Below are 11296 nucleotides of genomic sequence, written 5' to 3'. Positions count from 1 at the left end.
TCGGAAATGGACAGACTAGACCTAGAACTAAACAGAGCGGAAGCAGACAGAACAGAGACTGAAATTAGCAATACAAAATGAATACGAAAATAGCATGGATTGACTAACACTAAATTAGACCTCAAGATAATAGCAACCAAGTGACTTAACAAACGAGAAGCGAGCACTAAATCAAACTACGAATGACCTAGAACTAAACGGAGCGGAAACAAACAGAACAGAGACTAAAATTAGCAATACAAAATGAATACGAAAATAGCATGGATTGACTAACACTAAATTATACCTCAAGATCATAGCAATTACGTGACTCAACAAACGAGAAGCGAGCACTTAATCAAACTACAAATGCAAACGGTACACCGACTACACTTTAATTAATTTTGACCCGTGCTTTTCAACAATAATGAGAGCCCTACTATACTCAACAATAATTAGACCCCTTATTCCCTTCCGGGCAAGGGGCCTCTTGAGTGGAACACCAGGGGTACATTACCGTTTCCGGTCAAGGTCTGAAGGGTCATTCCGTCCCATCGCGAAGCGTCTTCTGGCTATCACTCTGGTGGCACGGGGCAGGATCTTCTGGTCGATCCGGAGGTCATTAGAAGGATATATTATATCACATTGTTCCCATCCCTGGCACGGGAGGCCTTCTGATCCGCGCAGTTAGCCCCGGATCGGCATAGGGACCCTCATTGACGCAACAACATCCCTGATCACCGCTGGATGTCCGATAGTCTTCACATGGACTGCAGTTCCATGTTTTTTCCGTGTTTTTCAGAGATATTGAGTTCTCCCTGACTGTAGATTGCAGATGAAATGGGGCTCATAATTTGCATTAACATGGCTAGCACATGTTCGTCTTATAATGCTCAAGATCCTGTCAGATCTGATTACTGATAAAAACTACCTAATATGGTGCTGAACGTGCGTGCTCGCAAGTCATAGCAATAACAGCCTCGACGCCCGGCGTTGCACTCTCCAGGTCGTGCGGCGTCGGCCTTGCGGCTGTAACACTAAGTGATAACCAATGAGCAAACGAAAAAGATGACGCATCTTGAGGGAGATGGCTGGTGAACTAGATAAACCGACATGCATGTTTAATGCACTGCAAAAATAAGCCAAATACAACTTTAATCTGAAAAGTGGGGGAGGGCAGGTAACACTGCTGTCCCCCCCCTGAAAAGTGGGGAAGCCATGACCCCCCCCCCCTGTTCCTACGCCCATGAGTAGGGGTAAGCAAGACGGTAAGGCCCGTTGTGTCAGGAAAGAGCAAGAAGAGCGAGAGAAAAAAGGGCCAAAGAAGAGGAAAACCCGAACGGTTCCACATACCCCCAATCCTCCAGCAGCATCGTAAATGAGGCCCATCGCGCTGTCTCGTAAAGCGTGGCAAATGTTCGCAGGACCCGTGATCAGATGTTCGGCGATTTTTGTCGAGGACGCTGAAGATTCGCAGTCTGCACGCCGTCTGGCGATAATACCAAACTGCAGCTTACTTTCTTGGTTTATTCACGACGTTAGCATGCTATAGAGTACTGGTCAACACCCACACTACACGATAGATGACCGCACATCCAGACCTAAGAAATTACAAAATCGGTGTCAAACACTATCGCATTCTTTCAAACCATTTGGCAATGGAAAACCCGTTTTCGTAGTTGTGTTGTACAAGTAATCAGCGCGTTTAGTAAAACGCAGCACAGTACAGCAATATATTGTAGCATCCAGGAGATCACGCACAAATGCATGGAGGCGAAATATGACCGAGTGTTCGCTGACCGAAGCGTGGACGCTTTTACACCTTGAGATCTCTGGCGCCCTTATGGTTCGAAATACCGACGGATCAGCGGAAAGTTCTCAGCAGAGCATACTGTAGAGTTAAACACGACCGCCAGTAACACATTTGGCTGGTTTCTTGTTTATGTGCGGTTAAGCTCGCAGGCTTAAACGTGCCAAAATTTTCCAAACAACCCGTTTGGAATGGAAGTTGAAACGTCACGGAAACACAGAAACAGCTGACCTATGAAATTTTTGCCAGCAGGCTGCTTCAAAACAGTCATAAAACCTCCTGTGCTCTCAGAACATTGAACCAAAACTAACCAAACCAGACTGTGATGTGTTGAACACCATACAGAGGAAAGAAGGCGACTCTCCCAACTATACACGTAGCTGAGGTATTTTTGCACGTTCTGTTACTAACACAGTGGTAATTACTTTGACGTGGAGGCATTTGTACTGCGGATGGTGCTTCAAGGCTGTTGCGAGGAGCTCACAGCATATGAGGCCAGTCTGTGCAGTCCCCCCCCCCCCCCCTTCAAGAAAACTGATAGCTCGCTGAGCGATGAGCATCACCTTACACCGAGGACACACCAGGAATCGCACGTTAAATGTTGCAAAACGCATACCTTTCGAGGATAAATCACAACAATGTGTACCATGTAAGGCAGTGAGACACACGGGGTGCGAATAAATAATACGGTGGGGCATATTGCAAGATCACATTACGTATTGAACGTTTTCCGAGGATGCAAGCCAGAAACAGGGCACAACTGCGCTGTCGGACGACCAAGAACCCAGATTATGACTGTGTGTTTCCCTTGGAAAAAAACATAACTTAACACAAGCATTCACGTCAAAACCCTGGATTTCCCTGAGTTGTCTCAATAGTAGGACGGTCCTAACTCACGCCGCACATCTCAGCACATCTAAACAGTATTTTGTACAAATAAATGGGTTCACTCAATACCCCAGCCTACTGAGAACAGTTGAGCCAATAAACATCCTGAGTTCAGACTAGATAATCAGGGACAACCACCCATAATATACCGATTTCCCCAACACATAAACAAAGAAAGGCTGACTCCCAAGACGGCATAAAAACGTTTGGCTATTAAGCCTCGCACCGCCGCTAAATCACCAGTGGCAGCCAACAAAACGTACTTTCAGAAATACACACGGCAAATCGATGGGAGCCGGGCGCGGTCCACCACGTGCGAAAATGCACACAAAGCGTCCCGCAGCTGTGCGCCCCAGCCGATGCCAGCTCCAGCGGGCACCGCAGCGGCGGGCGGCCGAGCGAACCCTCACGACGAATGCGGCACGCGAGCGATGTGCAGGAAAAAGGCAATGGCGTCACGGCACTGCTCGCCGCACTTGTTGCAACTGAACGGGCGCCGGTAGTCGTGGAAGCCCATGTGCATGGTGTACATGACGAGATCTTTGAAGGCGATGCCGCAGCTATGGCAGGTGTGCGCGGCCGCCTTCCAGTCGGCCGGCTCCTCGAGGCTGCGCTCGGGCGAGCTGCTGCGCTCGCGGCTGCCGACCGAGTGCTGCGGAGAACCGCCGCTCTGCAGCCGCTGCGAGATCAGCTCCAGCTTCTGGGCGCGTCCCTTGCGCCGGTGCTTGTGCGGCGGCGGCGGCGACTCGTCGCTGCTCGAGCGCTTGCCGAGGCGGCTAAGGTCGAGCGCCGTCTCGAGGCCGGCCGGCGGAGGTGGCGGCGAGCTCGGCTGGGGCGACTCGCGCTGCGGCGGCGCGCGCTCGTAGAACGGCGGCGAGCTGGGCCGAGGCGAGACGCGCGTGTGCGGCGGACTGGCCGCCGGCGGCGGTGGCGCCGGCCGACCCATGCTGAACGGCAGTGGCAGGCCGGCCGGCGGCGCGCCGCCGTTCAGCCCCGCCGCCATCGACAGGTTGTAGAGGAAGGGCGACTGCAGGGCGCGGCTGAAGTACTCGCGAACGCGGTGCGCCGCCAGCGAGTCGTACTGCGGCAGCCGCGGCGGCGGCTCACTCGGCTCGGTGCGCCGGTAAGCCGGCGGCGGCGGCGGGGGCGGCGGCGGCGGCGGCGGCGGCGGCGGCGGGGATGCGGCCTGCGGCAGGCGCACCGGCTGCGCCAGAGCACTGCGCAGCAGTTCCATCCGGCCCAGACCGCCGGCAGGCTCGCGGCTTTCCTCGCCCGACTTGGAGGAGGCCGGTGACGTCTCGTCGTGCTGCTGGCTGTCGGGCGTCATGTGATTCATCATGTGCTTGGTCAGCTGGTCGCGGTCGGCGGTGCTGAACGGGCACATGTCGCAGCGGATGAAGCCACGCGGCAGCGCCAGCTTCGACTCGGGTCCCTCCATCGTCGGCTCGGCCTTGATATACGGAGAGGAGAAGCCGGCACACTGGCTGTTGGGACTGGTGATGTACTTGTTCTGGGTCTGAATGAAGCTGACGTAGTTCTCCTGCAGTGAGGAGGGTAGGATCGGCATGCCGTTGTCATCTTTCTTGATCTTGGGACCGCGGCGCGTGCCGTAGACGTCGATGATGACGAAGGGGTTTGGGGAGCCATCTGGATTCAGAACCATTCCCGGGCGGTGCTTCTCTTTTCGCAAGTGGTTCTTCAAGGCGTTGGCATACTTCGCGGCGAAGTTGCAGTCCCCGCAGCGGTACTGGTAGAAGTTGGTGTGGGACTTCATGTGAGAACTCAGCATCGACTTGTTGACGCAGGAGTACTCGCACTTGTTGCACTTGAAAGGCTTTGAGTTGAAGTGGTTGCGGAGGTGGTACGTGAGGTGGTGCTTGACGTCAGTGATGAAGGGACAGACGTGGCACCAGAAGCGCTTCTCCGGCGCGATGTGGCTCTTCAGGTGCTCCCAGTGCTCCACCTGCGTGGCTGTCTTGAAGTCGCAGAACTTGCACTTGTGCAGGCGCACCTTGCCCGAAGCGTTCACCCTCGGAACCCGTACGCCCGGCTCGTCCATGTAGTCCTTGATCTCGATGTTGTGCTCCTCCTTCATGTGATCCTTCAGACTGACGTTCGAGTGCGTGCTGAAGTCGCACTGCGAACACTTGAAGTCGTAGTGTGAGTGCATGTGCTGGCTGAAATGGAACTTGGAGCTACCCGTGTAGGAGCAGAGGTGGCACTGGTAGATCTCTGTGCCACCCACGCCACCGGCCTCGTCGCCATACACATTAAACGTGCCGTTCTTCTCCAGCGCATGCTGCAGCCGCTGCAAGGCGTTTAGTCCGGGCCCTCCGCCACCGTTCGCCTCGCCTGGGCTGTCGCCGCCGAGCTCGTCCGCCGCCGGATCCAGCTCGTCCGCCGGCCGCTCCGGCTCGTCGCCGGCCAGGTCGTACTCGGCCGGGCCGAACGAGCGGCCGTCGGGCTCGGCGCTGCCGTTCGTGCTCCGGTGCTCCGGCGACGGCGAGGGCTGCCGGCCCGGCTCCGGCGGCGGCGAGGCCGGCGCCGGCCTCCGCTCGCCGAACCGCAGCACCGAGTCGGCGCGGTGCCGCTCCGGCGGCGGCGAGCCAGGTGGCGCTGGCGGCGCGCGCTCGCCGCCCTCACCGCCGCCGCCGCCGCCGCCAGAGCCGCGCTCGGCTGCCGGCGGCTCGGGAGACTCGTCCAGCGGCGGCGCCGGACGGCCGGCGCCGCCGACACCGCTGAAGCCGTTCGAGTCCGCGGTCGGGAGCGGCCGGTGCGGCGGGCCGTCGCCGTTGGACTCGTCGCCGCGGGGCTTGTCGGCGTACGCAGCGGCCGGGTAGGCGCCCAGCGCGGCCGGATAGCCGTACTGGGCAGCGTAGTGGGCGTCGGCCGATTCTGGCGGCGCGCCCGGCTCGGCCGGCCGCCCCACCAGCGGCGGGTACTGCGGCGGGGAAGGCGCACCTAGCGCCGCCGGTGCCGGCGGCGGCGGCGCCGGCGGTGGCGGCGACGGACGCAGTGAGCTCTGGTACGCGCCGGCCGCGCCGCCGTGCGTGTGCTCGAGGCCGGAGCCCATCTTTAGCGGCTCCTCCAGCATCGAGTTAAGGCTTGTGGTGATGGAGAAGACCTGGAAAATAAAGGAATGTCAGTTATACTAGTGCCAACTTTGACTATCCGCCAACTGTATGTTAACTCAGATATGAGTGAGCCCACAAGTGGTTAAATAGGTACTTCACAGCAGTTTTCTTTTCATACCGGCAATGTAAAGTTGGTAGTCGGCACTTCTTGACTTAAGCACATGCTTTCGCAGACTTTGTCCATAAATGATGCATGCTTGGGCTTATCACTGTATACAAGCTCACACTGCTTTTCACTCTTAGTGCTTAAAACATTACTGTAGATTAAGTTAGCGAATTTGAAGGCCATAGTTATATGTGAGAGGTTAACAAAAAGACAAACTTGTATATAAAAAGAGGAAGCAGTCCGTTCAAGCTAGCAAGCTTTGCCAGAGCGTCGCTGTGTTGTTATGAATTCAACTGATCGAGCAGTCCATTAAAGCTAGTAAGCTTTGCCAGAGCATCGCCGTGTTGTTATGAATTCAACTGGTCGAGCAGTCCATTAAAGCTAGCAAGCTTTGCCAGAGCATCGCTGTGTTGTTGTGAGTTCAACTGGTCGAGCAGTCCACTAAAGCTAGCAGGCTTTGCCAGAGCATCGCCGTGTTGTTATGAATTCAACTGGTCGAGCAGTCCATTAAAGCTAGCGAACTTTCCCAGAGCATCGCTGTGTTGTTATGAGGTCAGCTGGTCACACGTTGATGTCCCCGAGTATTTTTTTTTCATGAAATGGGGGTCAGCAACAGACGTGGATGTGCCGTGCGTGCTGGTAAGGTCCTCCCTCCCACGCGCGGTCATCCATCCTAGCAGCAAGAAGGGTGTCGTAGCTATTTGCACCCAAGCTGTCGGGCTCGGTACCGACAAACATGGATGGCGGAGCAGGAAGCTGCCATGTCTCAGACTAGTCAATGAGCGACCGGTGGTCAGAGAAAAAAAACACGTCAAGCCGAGGTGATATCATCAATGTTGCGCCGGAACGATATCGAGCCAGCTAAAGTTCGTGTTTTGTACCAATGACGTCAATCTCCCGGAGCCGAAACCTGGGAAAGCCGATGCGCATGTCGCCTGTAAGCCGGAATGTACGCTAAACTGGTGAGAGTCCGATGTGCGTCGTACGCGGTCCTGCGTCTCGGATCTCAGGGTGCCAGCCATCCAAGTACAGAGCACATATGTAGGAACGGTGAACAAGGGCTTTGGGTTGCGTTCTGCGAGACCCCTCCTGATCGTGACCCTTGTGATCCCTTGACCCCGTGGCTGTTTTCTTTGGAAGTAATCCGCTTTATCAAGCGTTGGGGTCTGATATGGCGTTACGCTGATAAATACATCATGTAGTATCCACCCAGGTATACCTGGTATCCGCTGTGAGCTTGCAACAACTAGCTGGGTCGGGGTCTGTGGCACCATGTGCCGTGATTTGATAAGCCAATGTGCAGTACGTACTTGCCCGTTGTCAGCTGTTTGCTTGTCGTTTGCGGCATTTGCGCATTGCAATGCAATCTGTTCACCTGCGTTTGTGGGATGCAGTTGTCAACTGCCTGCTTTTTTCTGCGGTCAGGTGTGTGTACTCCGCCAGATTTCTACCTTATTCTAAAAAAAAATCAGAGAAATACCTCCCGTGCCAACGCTGTGTTCACCCGAATCGCCCTTTTATATCCTCATAAGCTGCTAATGAAAACACTAAGAGACCGGGTATAAGCTGTCCTCATCTATGCTTCCCATTTTATACTTCAGTTATTCACGAATTGATTTACGTCGGACGGAAAAAAGCTATGAGTGGCCGAATTTCGCGCTTCTTTGTCTTAACGGCTTGTCACTACCGTTTGTTTCACACTCCAGTCTGCAATACTCTCTGGTATATAGGTAAGTGTTCGTGTAATTTGCAGCGTGGTCCGCTCCGGTCTCTCGCCTGGTCCCGTCTCGTCTGGTCCGGTCTCTGGCCTGGTCCCGTCTTGTCTGGTCTGGTCTCTGGCCTGGTCCAGTCTCGTCTGGTCCCGTCTCTGGCCTGGTTCCGCCTCATCTGGTCCGGCATGCGCCTTGGTCCCTCCTCATCTGCTCCGGCACGCGCCCTGGTCCCGTCTCGTCCGGTCCGGCACGCGCCCTGGTCCCGTTTCATCTGGTCTGGTCTCTGGCCTGGTCCCGTCTCGTCTGGCCCGGCACACGCCCTGGTCCGGTACCCCGTGAGGCCCGGCACTCAGTGATCCGGTACCTGGCGCGGCCCGGCGCTCTGACGGCGCGCGCGCCTTCTCTCCGCCCGCACCAGCGCCGCGCCACCGGGTAGCGGTCGCCCGGCTCGCCCTCCGGCGCGGACGCCGCACGCAGGACGCGGAACTGTTTGTCCGGAATCCGTTCACCTCGTCGCTCGACCCGGTTATCGGCCATTCACGCACACGCACGGGCCGGCAGCCGCACGCCGCTCCCCTTTCATGCGCGCGCACTTTCGCCCTCCCGCGCAAAAGTGGGCCACGTAAACAGGCGGGCCTTCGGCCGGTAAAATCGCGGAAAACACGCACGACGCACTTCCGCGTTACAGTGAGCCGATTTTTGACCCCTGGGTGGCGTCATACAGGACCCAACGGGTCGCCGGCCGCCGGCAGAGGGGACAAAAGGGGAGGGGGGGGGGGCACGGAAAACAGAGATCGAGAGGTGGTCCGGAGGTGGGGAGCGTCGACCTGCGATCTGCCCTCAAGCGACAGGTCGCTGACGCGGCAGACAAGTCATTGTTTCAATTTTGATCCACGCACAACTAAAATGTCATTATACCTAAAGACGTCTTCCGTAGTTAAGGTCGACAGTGGCAAATCATCGATGGGATGAGGGGAGGATTACTTTAGGTCCGTCCTTTCGACGCCATAAATGTCACATACAAATTTCATCAGGGATGACATCCTTCATTGATGCCATCATCCTCTGTAGGTGGTACTGACACCGTCTATAGACAGTTTGGCAATGACGCAACCAAAAAAGAAAGCATCACTACATAGACATATCCGGTAAATCTGGAGGACCATCGCTCTGAGTGTCACGCACTCTTTTTTGCACATACTTATTTGCTTTACTTTCCCTTCTTAAAGAGCACCGCAAGGTAAGTGAGTTTTCAATTCTCAGGACTTAATGTCACTTCAAAAGAAACATCCCCACATTCTCCATACACAACAGGCTTAACGTGAGCTATACCACTGATATTCCTGAAAATAGGTGACATACTCATAAAGCATTATTTCAGAGATACTTAACAAGCTATGCAATGCTACGCTCAATGAAAACGTGCTTTGTAGTTTTTTCTGTAAAGTTTCCAGCCCTGGCGGCGGGCGGTTCCGCTTCTTATTGCACTCCTCTCCTCACGGGACCAAGCAGGCGCACAGTGGGCATACAGGTACAGGTATACCATACCACTCCCTGGGTGCTGTGAGGCGCCCTATCAGTGTTTCGTTATCGGTTTCACCTGCCGACCGGCTCCATGCGGAGCTAGCTGCCGGGTACCTGCAGCCATCGCCGCAATTAACACGTTAACGGCGCCGGCACCCCCGACGGGCTCCGTTGCCGGCCGCCGCCGCGGGAGGCGCTGTCGTCGCCACCGACGGGACCGGGCGCTGTTTTGGTGCGGCCAGCGACGAGCCACCCTCCTGACGCCTCCCGCAAATGACAAAAATATGGATTGGCAAACAGGCGGGCGGCGCGGGTCCACCTGTGCCCGCACGAGGAAGCGGAACCGGCAAACAAGCCGGCCCGGCACGTGCCACAGTGCCCTGTTTTTCAGCGGCGCTCCAGGCCAGCCCTTTGAATACGGTTGGCGGGACGTTTTGGGATCGGTCGTTGCTCTCGAACCCTCGTTACCAGAAATAGCTGGTGCGGGTGAAAGTTGGCCCCCTGATGATGCCAGCAGCATCAACTCGAGGGATTACTCGCATGACTGGATGAATGCGGTTGAGCCAATATCATACATGCGGTAGCCTCGCGGTCGGAAACTGAGGTCGGCCCTGACCTCTGCCCGGGACTGCCGCAACGTCACACCACGAATAACCGTTTGAGAGCACGGAGACGCAGTCAATGTAATGCAAAGGGCAAGGAAAACACTGCGTGTGCCAACGGCCGACAGCCGGCGGCATCTCAGCGACCTATGTCGCCATTAGCATCCGCGGCCAAACGAAACGCGACGCGAAACAAACCGCGATGAAATACATCCATCCATTTAATTTCATTTCGCATGATTTTCACGCGATGTGAAAGACAATCTCAGTCAGTCGAGGATGTTGTTGGACGCCATCTCTTGCACCCGGAAGTGCCTAGTCCTGGAGACGCACCTGGGATGCCTCGGTTTAAGCGGGCCTCTCTATGAACGGGACTGCAGGCGCCCGGACCCGACAACCCGACAAATGGTGCAGACTGCGGAAATTCACACGAATGGCACAGTTGGGAAAATGGCCAGAGCGGCTTGCATACACCGGTGACCGCTCCCCAGAATGCTACTTTTGTGTATCACAAAGAACGCCCTATAATAGTCTAAGCTCGGTCGCGGGCCGGACCAACTTTCCAATAAGGAAGTGAAAATTTTTCGCCGGCGGCGCTATGCCGTTGGTGATGGCGCTATACAATCTTGTGCCTCCTCGTGAACATGTTGCTTACAGCTTTTTTATGGGCAGAGCAAACATTGAGGTTCGAAGAGCATTTGAAGAAAAATGCGTAGAGGCTGGGGAAGATGAACAGGAACTAATAGATGGAGGCACCTCTGAGCCCCACACGGAACGAGTTCACTCAACTTTCAGTTCAACGGATCACTGATCTGGCTTATTGGATATTTCTTCCTTCCATCCCTACCACCACTGTTACGCACACACCCCTCATGCCCTATTTTGAACGGGAAATTTTCCGCACGATAAAGCGAAAAACGAAAAGCTTGCACAAAAACATACGATAAGAGTCAAAGGAAGCCGTATCTGACAGCAAAACAACAGCGTGTTTTCAAAACTGTCTTTTGAAAAGACACCTTGGGCCAAAACCATTCCAGACGAAGACGGGCTTTGATCAACAACGCGCGTCGCAAAATTTCAACGTTGACTGTAAGGGTCACTCAGCGGTGACTGTTGAAACAGATTCCTGTCGGGAATATTTGATGTCCCATGAGATAGTCCTTGCTCTTTTTGTATTTCTTAGTCCTTTACTGCTAGTCCAGATCACAAAGGTTTGAACCGAGTGGCGTGAGAGCACAAGTGATAATCGATGGCCCCCGCGGGTGAATAGGAGCCGTGAACTGATGGGCGGGATTTTGACTTGCGATGGAAGGTGGAAGTACCGCTGTCTGAAGGGCGCCTAAAAATTCACAGCGCGCCGTTTGATAAGCAAGCATGGCCACCGCACAACTCCGAGTGAGTTCGATCGGCTCGGGTTACGACCACCGAACACTTCATCAGCGCCAGTCATGGACATGGACAACCATCGCATACGTAACGCGACCACCGCCATGGAAACACAGAACTGTCTTCACGTTCCGGAGACGCGTCCCAGTCAGCCC

General features: G+C 55.2%; 1 protein-coding gene across 1 annotated transcript; it reads right to left on the bottom strand.

The window, feature by feature from the left end:
* Positions 1–1492: 1492 nt before the first annotated feature.
* Positions 1493–5154, bottom strand: hb (zinc finger protein hunchback; the record flags this gene model as incomplete). Its single annotated transcript, XM_037226615.1, has 4 exons — positions 1493–3555; positions 3685–3725; positions 3843–5106; positions 5153–5154. Coding segments are annotated over 4 exons (1779 nt in total), but the record flags the coding sequence as incomplete, so codon positions are not given.
* Between the last annotated feature and the right edge of the window lie 6142 nt (positions 5155–11296).

Source organism: Pollicipes pollicipes, unplaced genomic scaffold (assembly GCF_011947565.3).
Source record: "Pollicipes pollicipes isolate AB1234 unplaced genomic scaffold, Ppol_2.1 Scaffold_5724;HRSCAF=6776_pilon_pilon_pilon, whole genome shotgun sequence".
NCBI lineage: Eukaryota > Metazoa > Arthropoda > Thecostraca > Pollicipedomorpha > Pollicipedidae > Pollicipes > Pollicipes pollicipes.
This window is presented reverse-complemented; position numbering and strand designations above follow the sequence as displayed.